At 41.7% G+C, this 19671-nt stretch overlaps 1 protein-coding gene across 5 annotated transcripts in view; it reads left to right on the top strand.

Annotated features, from left to right (window-relative positions):
* Positions 1–19671, top strand: part of MMS19 (MMS19 homolog, cytosolic iron-sulfur assembly component) — a 33749-nt gene that overhangs the window by 4709 nt on the left and 9369 nt on the right. For 4 of the 5 annotated variants that reach the window (XM_043597138.1, XM_043597141.1, XM_043597139.1 and 1 more), the window contains exons 2-9: positions 9631–9679; positions 11506–11606; positions 12525–12610; positions 12993–13067; positions 13469–13538; positions 14107–14235; positions 14326–14387; positions 19189–19275. In XM_043597138.1, coding sequence (XP_043453073.1) covers positions 9631–9679; positions 11506–11606; positions 12525–12610; positions 12993–13067; positions 13469–13538; positions 14107–14235; positions 14326–14387; positions 19189–19275 — 659 coding nt within the window. Of the gene's footprint in view, positions 1–9630; positions 9680–11505; positions 11607–12524; positions 12611–12992; positions 13068–13468; positions 13539–14106; positions 14236–14325; positions 14388–19188; positions 19276–19671 lie in introns of those variants that run through there. The other variant, XM_043597142.1, reaches the window with a different exon arrangement.

The following is a 19671-nucleotide window of genomic DNA, read 5'->3' as shown; positions in this document are numbered from 1 at the left end:
CCCCCCCCCCCCCCCCCCCCCCCCCCCCCCCCCCCCCCCCCCCCCCCCCCCCCCCCCCCCCCCCCCCGGTCCCCTGCTAGCACTCTCTCTCTCTCAAAATAAATACGTAAACATTTTGTAAGGCTTTTTATTTTTTTTAAAGTTTATTCATTCTGAGAGAGAGAGAGCGTGCAAGTGGTAAGGGGCAGAGAGAGAAAGAGAGAGAATCCCAAGCAGGCTCCAGGCTGCCAGCTCAGAGCCCAATGTGGCACTTGAACCACATTGAACCAATGTGTGGCACTTGAACCAATGTGGCACATGAACCGGGAGATCATGACCTGAGCTGAAACCAGGAGTTGACACTTAACCGACTGAGCCACCCAGGTGCCCTTAGAAAAGGGCTTTTAAGAAAATTGAGGTAACCTCTTTAACCATTTTAAGTGTACAATTAATTGACTTTTAGTACATTCACAGTGTTCTGCAATCATTGCCACTATCTAAAAATTCTAGGGGCGCCTGGTGGCGTAGTCGGTTAAGCGTCTGACTTCAGCTCAGGTCACGATCTCGCCGTCCGTGAATTCGAGCCCCGCGTCGGGCTCTGGGCTGATGGCTCAGAGCCTGGAGCCTGTTTCCGATTCTGTGTCTCCCTCTCTCTCTGCCCCTCCCCCATTCATGCTCTGTCTCTCTCTGTCCCAAAAATAAACGTTAAAAAAAAAATTAAAAAAAATTCTAGAACATTTTCAGCACACCAAAAAGTGGAGGACTGTTTTGAAGGTTGTCTCTATATAGTCTGGTTAAAGGGATGGAAAGGAAGAGTCTTATTTAAAAGACATTTCTGAGGTAGACTCGACAAAACTAGAATAAAATGTTAGGTTTAGTTATGTTTGTGAAAACACCCTCAAAATACTGATTCTAGCTTTTTGCCACTGTACTCACCGTTTTCCTTACTCTTATTTCTTATTGTATAATAGCTATAAAGCTTATATAAGTAAATCTCTTCATTTTTTTCTAATTTTGTATTAGTTTTATACTTCACGTTTCTTTATGTTTGTGCTGCATTAATTCAAGATAAGATCCTTGTGAAAAGTATGAAGAACAAAGGGCTCTGCCAGGAGAGTTCACCCATAACTGGAATTCAAGGTATCACATGCCAATGGGTGTCTATTTGTAATTGTAAAACAGCCAGTTTCATAATGCTGTATACTCATGGTGAAGAAGTCTTTTTTTATTTATGAAATTTGAGGCAACCTATAGGAGAGGGAATTGACTGGTAAGGGGCATGAGGGAACTTTGTCCATTGCTGGAAATATTCCACATCTTGATTGGGATGTTGGTTACTCAAGGTATACTTTTGCTTAAACTCATCAAATTATACTGTTAATATCTGTACATTTTGCTGTATATAAATTAGACCCTTTTTTTTTATGAAAAAATTAGAGGCAACTGAATGGGGCTTATTAGGCAGGTCTCTGTCTTATAGCACTTCAGGTATTTCCAACGTTAGACCATAGCCCAGCATTCCCAGGGGACTTTGATTTTCTTGCTGAAGAAGAATGATGGTTCAGTGATGGTCTTTGCTAGTAACAGTAATCAGTCCTCTAGAGCTTCCTGTGCACAAATGCTCCCTCTGTGGCCACCACTGAAATTAGTGTTTAGATGGGGTTTTTAGCAGAGTTACCTGGTCTTTGACGAAGAGGTTCCAAAAAGGTACCCTTTTCCACCTTCCCAAACTGTGTAATACTCTTTTATAGTGTATAACCCAGAAATGAGTATCTCTGTCCACTTCAGTGTTGCCATTAAGGAATGAGGTACAGAGCCTAACTGTCAGTTCCTTGGTCTGTCCTGTTAGTCTGGCTGCTGTCCCTTCCCCCACCCTACAGCCTGGACATTTTTTCACTTGGCTCTTTCTCAGGAACAGGGGCAGCAGCTGGGCCTTCCACATCCTGGCACGAGTAGGGCTAAGAGTGCCTGATGTCTAAATTGGTGCCAGTCACGAGCTATGAATCCTGACTAGAGGGCTCCTTTTCTCAGGCATTTTGGACTTCTTACTCTAGGACCAGAGTGAGCCTTTATCTAGTTCTACTCACCCCTGTTGCTGAGACCACAAATTTAAGGGGAACTGGAAGTTGAGGAGTTTACTCAAGCTGCTTTTTCACTCTAGCTAAAGTCTAGTGTTGGTGAATGCTAACCTATTAGGTCTGACATTTAGAGGTAGGTGGGTTGGAGACCCAGAACAGGCTGCTGCAAGTAATTTCCTGATGGAGCTAGAACTCCTCTGTGGTAACCAAACCCTTAGGAAGATTGCTAAGATTTTACTCTCTGTTTCTTCCTTGAGAATATATCCTAAGAAGCTTCTGGTAGATCTGTGTGAATTACTATTGTGCTGTTAGAAATGTATTTTTAAAATAAGTAATATATTGACATGGTACAACATTTAAAAGGTACAAAAGAATACATGGAGAAAAACCTCCCTTCCCTCTCAAGATAGAATGTAGACAGTGAGGGGCACCTCGGTGGCTCAGTCGGTTAAGCATCCGACTTCGGCTCAGGTCATGATCTCACAGTTAGTGAGTTCGAGCCCCGCGTTGGGCTCTGTGCTGACAGCTCAGAGCCTGGAGCCTGCTTCACATTCTGTGTCTCCCTCTGTCTCCCTGCTCATGCTGTGTCTCTCTCTGTCTCAAAAATAAATAAACATTAAAAAAAAATCTTTTTTAAATAAAAAAAAATGTAGACAGTGACAAATGAATCTACTGTATTACTAGTATATGATGTGTCCTCACTAAAGGGAGGAGGGAGCTGATCTAAGTGATTTGGTAAAACAGTATTTTGTCTGGAGGCTAAAGACAGAATTGTCCAGGGGTGCCTGGGTGGCTCAGTTGGTTAAGTATCCAACTCTTGGTTTTGGTTCAGGTGTGGGTTCAAGACCTGTGTCAGGCTCTGGGCTGACAGTGTGGAGCCTGCTTGGGATTCTTTATATCTGCCCCTCTCCTGCTCACGTTCTCTCTCAAAATAAATAAACTTTAAAAAAAAAGACAAAACTGTACATAAACACACTTGGCTTTTATAAATCTGTTTCTCACAGAAGTTGACAATTTGGAAAGTAATTTATAGCTATACTAGGATTGAAAAAATAATAAATGGTAGATAATGGGAACCAGATTTCTCACTGTCAGAGAAACAAATTACAAACAACAAGGAGAGAGGCTAGAATGGACCCTGCGGTCCTGGATTATAGCTGGAGACTTTAACATGACCTTATATTTAGGTGTTTTTCTTTTTAAGTTCATTTATTTATTTTGAGAGAGACTGAGACAGCACAATGGGGGAGGGGCAGGGAGAAGGAGAGAGAGAGACTCCCAAGCAGGCTCCACACCATCAGCGCAGAGCCTGATGTGGGGCTCGAACTCATGAACCATGAAATCATGATCTGAGCCAAAACCAACAGTCAGAGGCTTAACCGACTAAGCCACCCAGGTGCCCCATGTTTAGTTTGATATATACAGATAGAAAAATAATTAAAGATATACATGTACATATATGTATGGGTTAATACGTACATATGTGTTTCCCAGCTCTCCCTGGGACATATGTGTCTCCCAGCTAAGTGGGGCCTAGGAGCAGTGGTATCCCAATAGCAGCAAGCACAGCTATACCCAGATCTTGGTTTGTAATAGCATTCTCCAGTAAAAAGAATCAGGGTTTCTCGGAGAAAAGGCTGATTCTAGGGCTCGGATAGAGAAATTACAGGATGAGCCTATAGTATTTTGTAGTGCTAAAAAAGAAAGTACTTAAAAAGTGAAACGATGTGGTGCCTGGGTGGCTCAGTTGGTAAAGCATATGACTTTTTTTTTTTAATTTATTTTTATTCCGGGGCGCCTGGGTGGCGCAGTCGGTTAAGCGTCCGACTTCAGCCAGGTCACGATCTTGCCGTCCGTGAGTTCGAGCCCCGCGTCGGACTCTGGGCTGATGGCTCAGAGCCTGGAGCCTGCTTCTGATTCTGTGTCTCCCTCTCTCTCTGCCCCTCCCCCGTTCATGCTCTGTCTCTCTCTGTCCCAAAAATAAATAAACGTTGAAAAAAAAAATTTAAAAAAAAAAATAAATAAATAAATTTATTTTTATTCCTTATTTATTTTTGAGAGAGAGACAGAGTGTATCAGGGGAGGAACAGAGAGAGAGAGAGGGAGACACAGAATCTGAAGCAGGCTCCAGGCTCTGAGCTGTCAGCAGAGTCCAATGCGGGGCTCAAACTTATGAATCGCAAGTTCATGACCTGAGACAAAGTCGGACGCTCAACTGACTGAGCCACCCAGGCGCCCCCCACCCTTTTTTTTTTAATGTTTATTTATTTTTAAACAACAGAGAGAGAGAGAGAGAGAGAATGTAGAGGAGGGGCAGAGGGAGAGGAAGACAGGATCTGAAGCAGGCTCTGTGCTGTCAGAACAGAGCCTGATGTGGGGCTCTAACTCACGAACCATGAGGTCATGACCTAAGCTGGCCTAAGTATCAAAAGTTGGATACTTAACCAACTGAGCCACCCAGGCACCCCCAGGAGCATGTGACTCTTGATCTTGAGGTCATGAGTTCAAGCCCCACACTAGGTATAGAGATGACTTAAAACAGGGGCACCTGATGGCTTAGTCGGTGAAGTGTGAAACTCTTGATCTTGGAGTTGTGAGTTCATGCCCCACGCTGGGTGTAGAGATTTCTTAAAATCGTTAAGGGGTGCCTGCATGGATCAGTCGGCTAAGCATCTGACTCTTGGTATTGGCTCAGGTCATGATCTAACAGTTTGTGAGTTTGAGCCCCACATAAGGCTCTGCACTGAAGGTGCAGAGCCTGGTTAGGATTCTCTCTCTCCTGCTCTCTCTGCCCCTCCCCTGCTTGTGCTCTCTCTCTCTCTCAGAAATAAATATATTAAATAAATAAATAAAATTTAAAAACTAATGAGCTGGCTGTGTTCTAATAAAACTTTATAAAAAATAAATAAATGGGGTGCCTAGGTGGTTCAGTCAGTTGGTTAAGTATCCCACTCTTGATCTCCCTTCAGGTCATGCCCTCACGATTGATAAGATAGAGCCCCACATCTGGCTCTATGCTGACAGCGCAGAGCCTACTTGGGATTCTCCCTCTCTGCCCCTCTCCTGTTCATGCCCCCCCTCCCCCGGCTCAAAATAACTAAATGAACTTTAAAAAATAAATGGATGGGGGCGCCTGGGTGGCTCAGTCGGTTGGGCGTCCGACTTCAGCTCAGGTCATGATCTCGCGGTCCGTGAGTTCGAGCCCCGCATCGGGCTCCGTGCCGACAGCTCAGAGCCTGGAGCCTGTTTCGGATTCCGTGTCTCCCTCTCTCTCTGACCTTCCCCCGTTCATGCTCTGTCTCTCTCTCTCTCTCAAAAATAAATAAATGTTAAAAAAAAAAATGGATGGATGGATGGATGGATGGATGGATGGATGGATGGATGGGACAAGTCAAAAAGACAAGTGCCAATCTAAAAAAACTCCCTGCAGCCAAAGATAGAACAACTTGAATAGCAAAATAACCTAGTATTGGATTATAACCTGAAGTGTAAAATAAATGTACATGAGTCTATGCTGCTGTAAAATAAATGACTGAATAAATAAAGGGGGAAGAAGAAATGAATCTTCCTTACAGAACAATTCCATACAATATAGGTAGGTCAACATATTCCTTTCTAGGAAGTGGAGGTTAATCTCTGCCTCCCCCTTGAATCTTCTAAAGAAGATAGTATGGGAAAGGAAAAATAGTACCTCTGTAGTTCACAGAACTGGCTGATACTACCTTCACCAAGTAATTTGAGCATCCAGCTTCGGCTCAGGTTGTGATCTCACAGTTCGTGACTTCAAGCCCCACATCAAGCTCTGCACTGACAGCTTGGAGACTGGAACCTGCTTTGGATTCTGTGTCTCCCTCTCTCTCTGTCCCTCCCCTGCTCGCTCTCTCTCTGTCTCCCTCAAAAATAAATAAACATTAAAAAATAATAATAATGAAATAAAATAAAATCACCAATAATGAATAAGTCATATTGATACCTTGTGCCCCTGGTATGATTGATATGATATGATGAGAAGGATACTTTGCCTCTGTGCTATTCTTCTCAAAACCCATGACCCCAGTCTAAACAATAGGAAAACATCAAACCCCAAATTGGGGGACATTCTATAAAGTACTTTAGGATATCGAGGTCCTTAAGGACAAGACTGAGAAACTTTCACAGACCAGAGGAGACCAAGGATTCATGATGGCTAATTGCAATGTGGTATCCTTAATTAGATCCTGAAACAGAAAAATGACATTAGTGGAAAAACTGGTAAAGTCTAAATACAGTCTAGAGTTTAATAGTAATACATTAATGCTAATCTCTAACTCTAAAATTATTTCACAGTAAAACATCTTTTTTTTTTTTTTAAGTCTACCTCTCAACCCCCTAGCCATCCAGTGTCCTTCCTTGGAGACAACCAATATTAGTTCCTTTTATCTTCTGGAGAAATAAATAAATGCAAATAGAAACAACCTTCCTTCCCCTTAAAAACAATGCTGTGCACTTAGTATTGTATATATTATTTTTGTACATTGTCTGGATTTTAGATCATGTCCCATTATCAGCGTGTGTGTGTGTGTGTATGTGTGTAGTATGCACTATTTTGTACTTTTACAAGGATATAGGATAAATTTTGAGAATATTCACTGAATTAAAACATATATACACTTGTAATTTTTATTAAACATATTGTCAAATTGCCTTCCATAAAGGGGTTGTACCAATTTATACTCCACTTGTAATGTGTAAGAGTGCCTATTTCTGCATACCATCACCAAACATAGGTGTGTTACAAAGTTATTTTTTATTTTTACCAATCTAGTATGTTAAAAACAAGACTTTCATAAAAACAAGACTTTCATATAGTTTAATTTGTATTTCTGTTGTGAATATGAGTATCTTCTGTAGAATGCCTGTTCATTCTTTTGGTTTTGCCCATGCTAAAAAAAAATTTGTTTAATGTGCATTTATTTATTGTTGAGGGAGAGGGACAGAGCAGGAGTGGGGGAGGGGCAGAGAGAGAAGGAGACACAGAATCTGAAACAGGCTCCAGGCTCTGAGCTGTCAGCACAAAGCCTGACAAGGGGGTTCAACTCACAAACTGTGAGATAATGGCCTAAGGCAAAGTCGGATGCTTAATCGACTGAGCCACCCAGGTGCCCCAAGGTATTGCCCATTTTTAAATTGGTTGTTGATCTTTTCCTCATTGTTTTGTAGATGCTTTATGTGTTGGTTAAAAAAAAGCCCTATGTTGTAAGAATTACAAATATGTTTTTCTAGTTTGTCTTTTAAAAAAATTTTTTTTTAATGTTTATTTTTGAGAGAGAGACAGAGCATGAGTGGGGGAGGAGCAGAGGGAGAGGGAGACACAGAATCCAAAGCAGGCTCCAGGCTCTGAGCTGTCACAACAGAGCCCAACGTGGGGCTTGAACCCATGAACCATGGGGCTCGAACCCATGAACCGTGAGATCGTGACCTGAGCTGAAGTCGGACACTTAACCGACTGAGCCACCCAGGCGCCCCTCTAGTTTGTCTTAATGATGTTTTTTGTTTGTTTTTGTCCTGCAGAAAATCTAATTTTTTAATGTAGCTGATTTTAACCAATCTTTTTTTCAAATGTTTATGTATTTTGAGAGAACACAAGCATGGGAGTGGGAGGGGCAGAGAGAAGGAGAGAGAAGGAGAATCCCAAGCAAGCTCCACACTGTCATTGCAGACAGTGAATTCACAACCTGTGAGATCATGACCTAAGCCAAAATCAAGAGTCAGATGCTTAACCAACTGAGCTATCCACCCAGGTGCCCCTAACCAGTCTTTTTTTTTTTCAATGGCTTCTGATAATGTTAGTTTATACTTAGGAATTTTCTCATGTCTTTTTCTTTAATCCATTTGAAAAGTTTACTTTGATGAAAGATTCAAAGTCAAGACTTTTTTTCCCAAATATTTACCCAATCATTCCATCACTGTTTATTGAGTAGTCTAGTTTTCCCATTAATTGAAATTTTAAAAATCATCATCTCATATGCATTTGTATTTCTTTCTGGACTTTCTCTACTATTTCTGTACCATTGATTTCTTTGTTTAAAAATATGAACTCATACTATGCTGGTTGTTTTTTTGTTTTTTTACTTTTATTCTAGAAATCTTCAAGTATATTCAAAAGTACACACTAAAAAAAGTATACACAAATGTATTATTGTGACTTTGAAACAATTTTTTTAAGTTTATTTTGAGAGCGAGAATGTGCAAGTTGCAGAGGAGCAGAGAGAGAATCCCAAGCAGGCTCCACACTTTTTAGTGTGGAGCCCAAATGGGGGGGGCAGGGAGCAGCTAGAAGCCAGATGTGGGGCTCAAACTCACAAACCATAAGATCATGACCTGAGTCAGACACTTAACCGACTGAGCCACCCTGGCACCCCATAACAATTTTTTTTTAATGTTTGTTTGTGGCATGTTAAAAATTTTTTTAATGTTTTATTTTTTTTGAGAGAGAGGACAAGTAGGGAGGCAGGAGGGTGGGTGGCAGAGAGAGGGAGACAGAATTTGAAGCAGGCTCCAGGCTCTGAGCTCTTAGCACAGAGCCCAACGTGAGGCTCATGAACCATGAGATCATGACCTGAGCTGAAGTCGGACACTTAATCGACTAAGCCATCCAGGCGCCCCTATAACAATTTTTTAATATCTGGAAGGTCTACCTTCCCTCCCTCCCCCATTGTTCTTTTTCAAAATTTGCCTAATTATGTGGGGTTTTTTTTTTGCATTTTAACTTTAGAATAAGTTTATCTAGTTCCCCCCAAAATAAAAATTCTGGTATTTTCATAGAGATTGTTTAAAATTATAGATTAATTTGGGAGATCTGTTTTCTTGAGTCTTTCATGAATATGGCATGCCTATTTGTTCAAATTTTCTTTTGTGCTCCTCACTGGTGCTTTAAAGTTTTTCACTATTCAGTTCTTCACATTTTTTGTTAAGTTTATATCCAGGTATTTTTCCCTCCCCTTTTTTTTTCTATTATAAATAGGATCTTTTTTCCTTTTTGTATCATTTTACAGGGCATTTTGTGTATATATGTATATGTGAAGGTTCTTAATTTCATAATACTAATTTTGTACTCAGCTAATAAATTATTTTTTAATGTTTATTAATTTTTGAGAGAGAGAGGGAGCGCATGAGCCTGGGAGGGGCAGAGAGAGACGGAGACAAAGGATACAGAGGATCCAAAGTGGGCTCTGTGCTGATAGCAGAGAGCCCAACTTGGAGCTTGAATTCATGAACCCCGTGAGATCATGACCTGAGCTGAAGTTAGACACTTAACTGACTGAGACACCCAGGAGTCCTGTGAATTATTTTATTTGTAGTATTTCTTCAGTTATTTCTTCTGGATTTTCTAGGTATACAGTCATTATCTACAAACGATATGTTTATTTCCTTTTCAATTTCTATAATTGAAGCTGCATGTTTGAAGTGTTACAGTAATACCTCTTACGTAGAAGGGGCTCTAGGGTGCCCCTAGGGTAGGCAGGAAACATTGGTAATTAGATCCTTTCAATACTGGGACTGGGTTTATATTTTTTTCTTTTGTTTCCTCTAGATGTGAAATCTGGGAGCTATACAGTGTTACAAGTGGTGGAAGCCCTTGGGTAAGAGCCTGTGCGGTAGAGCTCCCTTCTCCCAGCCCTGCCTGTGCACTCTGAAAAGGTTATGTTGTACACTGCTGCTTTCCTGGACCTGACTGGTCCTGAACTTCTCCTACTGTAGCCCAGTACCCTCCTTTCCTCTCTGCCTCAGTCTAAGCCTGTGTTTCTCCTGAAACAAGTTTGATGCCACCTGACTTAAGTCCCTAAGGGAGGAAGGGTTGGAAGTTCCTGGATCAGCCCACAAGTTTGGAGTGAGATGGGTGGTTGAAGGCCATCAACTGTTATTTAATTAGAGCTGGGATTCCTCCTGTGCCTCTTAAAGACCTACCTGCCCCACGGGATTCTAGTCAGTGTGGATCTGACTCAGACCTGCCGTGGGCCCTGCCTGGGGATTTGCCAGGAAGCTGATCCTGCACCAGATCCTCACTATAGGAAAAGGTCTGAGGAAACAGTTGGAAGATCAGTGTTAAAACCAGATATCCAGGCACCAGAGGGAGTATGTGCTTGTTGTCTGTTGCCTGCTTTTCTCCTATTTCATACTTGGTAGACCATCTAAATTGACGTTTTATTTGCAAAGGTTAACTGTCTCAGTCAGCTTGTTTTCTGAAGCAGAAAACTAGAAAACTGGGAGGGTGGGGTGGAATGTAGGTCGCTATTATGTCTCTCTCCCACATGAGAGACCATTTGGCCTTTCTACTCATGTGTGGCCTTGGTCCATTTTAAAAAAAAAATGACTTTATTGAGATGTAATTCATATGTCACAAAGTTCATCACTTTTTGTGTATTCACAGATTTATACAACCCTCAATCGATTTTTGAACATTTTCATTACCTCAGGAACCTGATGCCCATTAGTATATGTTTTCAGTTTATCCCTGTTATGGCTTTCGATAGTGTTTCATTTTTTGCTGAAGAATAATCTGTTACATGAATATCTCACATTTTGTTTAACCATTCATCAGGTGGTAGATATCAGGGTTGTTTCCAAATTTGGGGTATTCTAAATAATGCTGATATGAACACTTGTGTGCCTTGGTCTAATTTTAAACACCAAGTTTTCCACTTCTCAACAGGTCCTTTCGACAAGATCCTATTCTATTCCTGTCAAGAATGATTTTATTTTTTCCCTTTACCCCTAGGTATAGACACCCTTATCCTTGAGATTTCAGTCAAATGTCCTAGTCATTTCTCCTTCAGAAATCTTCTACTTCCTACATTAACTTACTTAGATTTCTTCAAGTATGTTTAAATGTAATCTCTATAAGACCTATTCTGAAGATAAGTTACCTTATTGCCTCAGTCCAGGTTTTCCAATTCAGTAATCCTAAATAGTTAAAACATTTATTCTGACCATCTTACTTTGTAAACTTGCAGTTATAAAGATTCCCGCGCCCCCCCGCCCACCCCGGCCTAAGATCTTGGTTGCTCTCAGCATTTTTTTTCTTAGCAGTAATATATTTATTCTCCTGTTTGGGTAGAAGTTGCAGCTGCCCATGATCTGTTGAGCCCTGTGGGTAGCTGCTAAGCTCTGTTTCAGAGGAAGGTCACTATCATATAAGAATAAGCCAAATGCCCAATCAGCGCCTGGAGATGGATACTTCTGTTGGCAGTGGTGTCAGATGAGCCTCTAATGAATGCCAGATCAATCTGGGAATTGGCTGTTTAGATTCTGGCTTTACTGTTATCTGTAATGCTAAGTACCTACAGAACACCTTTCCTGGGCTGGATTCCATGCCCAGGGGGGTGAGTGTGACTAATTTCAAAATATTTATGCCTTCAAAAGTTTCAACAGGGTTATGTCAAGCTCTCTATATCCTACTTTCCCCCAGGTCATCTCTAGAGAATCCAGAACCCCGAACTCGGGCACGAGGAATCCAGCTTCTGTCACAGGTGCTACTCCAGTGTCACTCCTTGCTCCTGGAGAAGGAAGGTACTGGCATCACTAGTAGGAGTATCTTCCCAGATTGCTGAGCCAAGGCCTCCTCCCTTGTCTATTCAAGCCAACTTTATAGGGAGGGAAGAAAAAAGGAAGGGCATAAGGAATCTGTGAACCACTAATTCAGTATCTTCATTCCTCACTGGTATATGTGGCAGAGAGATAAGTATTGAGGCTGAAGACACTGGGATTTCAAATGTAGCCTTAGACATTATTCATTTATTTATCTTAAAGTTTATTTATTACCGTTTATCTATTTTGAGAGAAAGAGAGAGCGTGAGCAGGGGAAGGGCAGAGAGAGAAAGGCAGAGAGAGAATCCCAAGCAGGCTCCATGCTGTCAGCTCAGAGCCGGAGGCAGTCTTGATCCCAGGAACTGTGAGATCATGATCTGCACCGAAATCAAGAATCAGACACTTTTAACTCACTGAGCTACCAGACGCCCCTCCTTAGACATTTTTTATCCTTTATAGCATAGTAGTGGGCAAACTACAGCCTATTTTTATTAATAATGTTTTGTTAGCATATAACCACAACCATTTATTTACCTTGTTTATGCTGCTTTTCTGTGACAGCGGCCAAGTTGAGCAGAGTGGAGTAGTTGTGACCAATACTATGTCCTACAAGCCTAAAATATTTACTATCTGGCCCTTTGAGAAAGTTTGCCCATTCTGGTTCTATAGAAAGGAAGTTCTGGGGTTGTAAGTGGGTTCAAATGCGGACCTATGTGAGAATTGATAACAAAAGGTGTTCACCTATTTTCCTGACTGATCAAGGCACCCTCAAATGGGAGGGCATGGGACATATCTCTTAGTGGAGGAGAAAATTTGTAGTAAAGCCCAAACAGGAACAGCCTTTACAAAGTTTGGGAAGGAGCCTGTGTAAAATAATGGCTGCATTTCTGGTTTGTGCAGTGGTCCACCTGATCCTATTCTATGAGAACCGGCTGAAGGATCATCATTTTGTGATCCCATCTGTCCTGCAAGGTTTGAGGGCACTTGTGAGTTCTCCTTTTTTCATTACATACTGTGTTTGCAGGAGCCCTTTTCCAGTGAATTCTGTCCTTGTGTTTTGGGCTTGAGACTTCCACATCATGAGGAGCAGATGCGCAAGTGGGGAATAAACTAGTGTTAGCCAGTTTCACTTCTGTTTTTAGTCTAGAGATTACAGGTATTTTGGGGGGACTGGAATTCAGAACCAGAGTGGAAAGAGCTGTAGAGAACTAATCAACTCGAGAAAAGGGACCATGTTTCTCACTCTTAGCGCTTTTTCCTGAACCTGGATGTTGTGATTCCCACTGTAGCTAATTAGGCCTGTTTGGGGGATTCTATCTTGAAGGCTAGAATTCCCTCAGTACTCACACATTTCCTCTTCTCCCCCAGAGTCTGTGTGTGGCCCTGCCCCCAGGGCTGGCTGTCTCTGTACTTAAAGCCATCTTCCAGGAGGTCCACGTCCAGGTGAGTGATAACGGTCACTTTCGTATTCTGCTATCTCTCAGCCTTGACATAACTAGGATTAGGTAGCAAAAGATACTGCCTTCTAAGTCCTGAACTTTTTCAGATCCCTGACCATGTTTAAATGCTAGTCCTTGCTACTATATAAGGAGAAGGAGCCATGCTATTATGTCTGACCTGCATCCTCTTAAACCTAAAGAAAGTAAAGCAGACAGGTTTTGGTTATTGGCTCCCCTGCTATAACTGGTAGTCCAATAGCCATAGCCTTTCTCTGCATTTCTTCTTAGGTTCTTATGCTAGTATAAAGAGCACTGTCCACCTAGAGATTGTGAAGCAGGAAGTAATTTTGTCAGCTTAGGTATTCTTTGAGTACTTTCTTTACTTATGGTCTCTCTCACCCCAAGTCCCTGCCTCAGGTGGACCGACACACAGTCTACAGTATCATCACCAACTTCATGCGAACCCGGGAAGAAGGTAAAAGGCAGGGTTCTTTGGCAAGTCTGAAAAGCGAGCACATCCCTTTTCCCCCCATTACCAGGACTCGTGTTTAGCTTGGTAGTCATATAGGAGAGCCCATACTCTGAAAAGAATGAAGGAAAACTGGGAGGGGTCCACTCACTCCCCAGTAAAGTAAAGGAAGGATAGGGTATGGACCGATGTTTTAAATTCTTACCTCAAGGGGGCGCCTGGGTGGCTCAGTAGGTGAAGCGTGGACTCTTGATTTTAGCTTCCTGAGATGGAGCCTGCTGAGGCTTCACTAGAGGAACTTGCTTGGGATTCTCTCTCTCCCCCTCTCTCTGCCCCTTCCCCACTCATGCTCTCTCTCTCAAAATAAACTTAACCAAAAAAACCTCTTACCTCTAATGGTTATATATTGCATATCTCTTCTTCACTATGCACTCTCTCAGGATAGGAAAACAAAAAGAGTCTGCTCTGGGAAGCAGCAAAGGTGGGACAATGATAGTAGAGGGAAAACACAAGCCAGAAGAAAGCCCAGCTTTCTGTCTTGAGGAAGGATAGTGACCTGTTCTCTCCTCCCCAGAGCTGAAGGGCCTAGGAGCTGACTTCACCTTTGGCTTCATCCAGGTGATGGATGGGGAAAAGGACCCGCGAAATCTTCTGGTGGCTTTCCGCATCGTCCATGACCTCATCTCTAGGGACTATAGCCTGGGTATGCCCTTGTAGCCTTGAATTAGCTGGTTGGGGCTTGTCAGATGAGTGAAAATTGTAAGTTGACGTCATTGTTTCTCTGTTACCTTAGGACCCTTTGTGGAGGAGTTGTTTGAAGTGACGTCTTGTTACTTCCCTATTGATTTTACCCCTGTAAGTAGCACCTTTTATTCATTTGTTCATTTGTTCATTCATTGATTCATTCAAATATTCATTGAGTACCACCTGTGAGTCAGGTCCAGTTCTAGGCACTGAGGACGCAGCAGTGAACAAAGGAGACAATCTGTGCCCTTGTGAACTTACATTTTAGTAAACTGGGAATGAAGAAGCATTGGCCATCAGAGGAGGGAGTCAATTCAGCGGGTATTTGGGGCTTCCTTAAGCTCCTTAACAACGTACCTAGTGCCAAGGGCTACAGGATTGTAAAACTTGGTTCCTGCCCTTGAAGGCTAAAACATTTAAGTAACAATATGAGATTATGGACCAAAACAAGTGGCGTTCTAATTGTTCAGAGAAGACTGAGTTCATTGTGAGCTAGAATAGGCAGGAAATGACTTCACAGATGAGATGAGATTTCAGTTGGTTTCTAAGGAATGAGGATCTGATCCTGGAGTCTGAGGGGTGATCTCAGGCAAAAGAAACAAAATTGAAAAAACAAAGAAGACACAGTTCAGTGCAGTATACACAGCATGCTCTGACTATGGCCCCCTTGGACCTTCCTCCTGCTCTGCATCTTGATTTCCCTTCTATTTCCAAAAATTCAGGATCTCCTCATTGTATGGGTATGCATGCATATGTGTACTGCAAGCATTAGTGGTTTTGAAGAAATGAAAGTTCTATGACAACAAACCAACTAACATCTGAGTACTGACTCTTACTGCCTTTAAAGTTACACAGCCATCTTTGCCGTGGGGAATTGCTTACCAGCTTATTCCAGTTGACACCATGGTCCTTAGGACCACCTCTCCTGAATTTCTCTTCGTCTCTTTTATAATCAGTGTCACTTTCTAACTCACAAGAACTTGTTATGCCTTTGAAATCTTGAAAGCTCTTTGTTAGGCCACCAGGTTTCTCTTTTTTTGCTTTATTTTGTGTTTGTTTCGAAAAAATTATACATTCATATTATCCAAAACCTAAAAGGTGCAAAAGGGTGAAAAATCTATCAACCACCATTTCTTTCTTTGTTGTCAACCATTTTATCAATTAGGTCTGTATCTTACAGAACTTTTTCATCCATAACGTAAGCAAATGCTCCCCTCCCCCCACCGATGGCAGTGTATGTATGCACTTTTCCTGTACTTGGCCTTTTTCACTTAGTATATCCTGGAGAGTGTTCCATAACAGTATATAAGTTAGCTCTTTATTTTTTATGGGTGTGTAGTATTCCTTTCAATGGAAATACCTAATTAATTTCACTGGTCCTCTATAGGATAAAGGTTCTTGCTAATCTTACATTGTTACAGACAACGCTGCAACTTACATATCCCGTACATGTATCATTTCACATATATATGTGGGTAGAACAGTAGCATAAATTCCTAAAAGTAGAATTGCTGGAATACATGCATTTATAATTTGGGGGCAGGAAAGAGTAGGTCATTCATTTTTCTGAAATGTAATAGAGTGAACATGATTCAGTATTTAAAAGATAGAGAGTGAAGCCCCTTTGCTGCCAACCACCCATTTTCCTTTTAAAGATGATCATTGCCCCCAACTGCTTATGTATTTTCTCGGATATTCTACACACAAAAAAAGTTATAATGATAGAATTTCTCGTTTGTGTAGATTTTTTTTTAAGAAGCTTTACACCCAACGTGGCGCTTGAATTCACGACCCCAAGATTAAAAGTCACATACTCTACCTACTAAGCTAGCCAGGTGCTCCTCAAGCAGAATTTTGTATGTTCTTCTGCACTACGGTCTGTATGGGAAGCAGAAAGCTCTTGTCAATTAAAATGAGAGACACCTGGCTTTAGGGTAACTATTTCTATCAGAAATATTTTCGGGGGTGGGGGGGGGCACCTGGGGTGGCTAAGTTGGTTGAGCGTCTGGCTTTGGCTCGGGTCATGATCTCACCATTGGTGAGTTCGAGCCCTGTGTCGGGCTCTGTGCTGACAGCTCAGAGCCTGGAGCCTGCTTCGGATTCTATGTCCCCCTCTCTCTCCGCCCCACCCCTGCTTGTGCTCTGTCTCCCTCTGTCTTTCAAAAAATGAATAAACATTAAGAAAAATTTTTTTAAAGAAATATTCTTTTTGTTGTTTTTTAAATCTGTTTATTTTAGTTTCTTGTATCAGAAATATGCTTTGTGGTCTTTGCATCATCATAGTGGATCACGTCAGCATAAGTGGTGGTTCCCTTGATTTTCACTATGCATGTACACTCACTCTAGAAGCAGGGCTGGGCAAACTTTTTTTTTGTAAAGGACCAGATAGTGACTATTTTAGGCTTTCCAGACTATCATTTCTGTCACAACTGTTCAATGCTGCTGTTCTAACAAAAATGGCCGTAGACACTGGAGTGTGGTACAGAGTATAGCAATAAAACTTTATAGACATGGAAATTTAAATTTCATATAGTTTTCATATGTCACAAGATATTATTCTTTTGGGGTTTTCTTTCCCCCAACTATTTAAAAATGTAAAAACCAGGGGATTAAGAGTACACTTATCTTGATGAGCACTGAGTATTATATAGAATTGTTGTATCACTATATTGTACACCTGAAACTAATTTAACATTGTATGTTAACCACATTGGAATTAAAAGGAAAAAAATGTAAAAACCATTCTTTTTTTTTTTTTTAGTTTTTTTTTTTTTAACATTTATTTACTTTTGAGACAGAGAGCATGAACAGGGGAAGGTCAGAGAAAGAGGGAGACACAGAATCTGAAACAGGCTCCAGGCTCCAGGCTCCGAGCTGTCAGCACAGAGCCCGATGCGGGGCTCGAACCCACAGACCGCGAGATCATGACCTGACCCGAAGTCAGCCGCTTAACCAACTGAGCCACCCAGGCGCCCCTAAAAACCATTCTTAACTTGGCCATACGTATAGTCTCAACTGGTTGCTTCCTACTCGTTATGCAAAGTAGATATTAAATCTTCCTTTACCATCATCCTCAGGATTCCTTTATCCTTCCTCTTGGATCCGGTACCCTATTTTCCCAGGCCCACTACTGCACCTACATCTCCAAGATTAGGGACCTCTGTCTTACCCTTTCCAGAGAATTAAACGTCCAGATTCTGCTGAAGAAAGGGAGGAGCTAGGAAGCAATCTAGGTGGTTCTCTAACCCCATTCCCAATTCCAAAGGCACCTGGTACTGCCAGTTGCAAAGCTTTTTGAGTAGGCGTTTCCCAAGACTACTGAGGATTCAGACTGTTGTCTTGGCCCTGTTAAGTCATTTTCTTATCCTTCTTCTTTTTAGCTTCTGAAATTTTATTGCTAACATCTCTTAACCTATTTTCCTCAACCTTTAGTTTTATGTCTTGTTGTTTTAATTATTTGTAATTTTTAATTATTATTATTTTTAAATAATCTCTACACCCAGCATGGGGCTTGAACTTAACGACCCTAAGATCCAAGAGTCACATGCTGTACCAACTGAGCCAGACAGATGCCTCTAGCTTTATGTCTTTTTTTTTTTTTTAACGTTTATTCATTTTAGACACAGAGAGAGACAGAGCATGAATGGAGGAAGGTCAGAGAGAGAGGGAGACACAGAATCCGAATCAGGCTCCAGGTTCCGAGCTCTCAGCATAGAGCCCGACGCGGGGCTCGAACTCACGGACCGCGAGATCATGACCTGAGCCGAAGTCGGTCGCCCAACCGACTGAGCCACCCAGGCGCCCCTTGTTTTTTTTTTTTTTTTTTTAATGTTTATGTATTTATCTTAGAGCATAAGCGCACACACAAGCGCAGGAGGGGCAGAAAGAGAGGGAGATACAGAATCTGAAGCAGGCTCCAGTCTCTGAGCTGTCAGTGCAGAGCCTGACACGGGGCTCAAACCCACAAACTGCAAGATCATGACCTGAGCCAAAGTCGGATGCTTAACTGACTGAGCTACCCAGGCACCTATAGCTTTATGTCTTAAAATCCTTTTGCTGTATTTTTGGTGTTTGTTTCTAAAGAGGAAAAAGAAAATCTGATACACGTCTTCAGACTGGCTTTTTGACACAGAAACCATCAATGCTTTTTATGTTGAGAGAATTATACCTTTTTTATAAGAATAAGAAAATAGAAATGTCCATCAAAGGGGAATTATTTAAATAAATTGTGGCTCAACTACACAATGAAATAGTAACAGTCACAAAACCTAATGTTATGAAAGAATAATACCACAGAAAAATGTACCTTATTAAGCAGGAAAAAAAAGATCATAAATCCGGGGCCCCTGGGTGGCTCAGTCAGTTAAGCGACTGACTTTGGCTTAGGTCATGATCTCCTGGGTCGTGGGTTCAAGCCCCATGTTGGGCTCTGTGCTGACAGCTTAGAGCCTGGAACCTGCTTTGGATTCTGTGTCTTCCTCTCTCTCTACCCCTCCCCTGCTCATGCTCTGTCTCTCAAAAATAAATAAACATTAAAAAATTAAAAAACATAAACCCTATCTTCAAAACAATTAGTTTTAAAAGTATATATATCTTAAAGGGAAAACAATGTCTTCTAACATACAGTCATAGGATATATACAAAGAAGAAAGTAACATACCAGAAAGTTGAGGTGTTTGTCTCTCAAATGATGAGATGATAGATTAGATAGAACATAAATGCCCAACAGATAGAAATTCCCAAGGAGGAACATGTGAGAGTAAGCATGTCTTCCTGCTGGGGCCTTCTATCACACTATTCTGCCAGACTGGGTATAAATATCACCCTATTCTGTAGGGCTGCCAAGTTGAATCCTGTGTCCAAGGGTGGTCTGAAGAGTTGTGCAAACCCATGGCCCTTTTCCCTTTTCCAGCCACCTAATGATCCCCACGGTATCCAGAGAGAAGACCTCATCCTAAGTCTTCGAGCTGTGCTGGCTTCTACACCACGATTTGCTGAGGTGGGTCTAGCCAAGGTTAGGTATGTAGCCTCAGCCCAAAGAAGGCTCTGAAGAAAGAATAGTAAGAGTATGGGAAAAAGAAAGATCCAGTATACGTTTTAGGGTATGGCATCCCGCAAATGTCTTAAGGCTTGTGTGGCAAGTATCTTCAGACCTTCAGAGTAGAAAACTTTACCATATCTTTGTTTAAAATAATAATCCAGTCGCTATATGGTGCTCTCTTTTGAAATCTTGTAGTGTTGCCAGCTAGCCCACTTTTCAGGTTAATTGGGAGTCTGGCCACAGATTGGCAGGAAGGTTGGTTTACAGTCACAACTCCTGATTCAACTGTAATTCTCTGATGTAGGTCCTACCCTGGGGACTGGTGGCAGTAAAGACATAGTTGGCCTTGGCACT

The sequence above is a fragment of the Prionailurus bengalensis genome, chromosome D2 (assembly GCF_016509475.1).
Source record: "Prionailurus bengalensis isolate Pbe53 chromosome D2, Fcat_Pben_1.1_paternal_pri, whole genome shotgun sequence".
In the NCBI taxonomy this organism is placed as follows: Eukaryota; Metazoa; Chordata; class Mammalia; order Carnivora; family Felidae; genus Prionailurus; species Prionailurus bengalensis.
The sequence above is the reverse complement of the archived record's forward strand: the minus strand, read 5'-3'. Positions and strand labels throughout refer to the sequence as shown.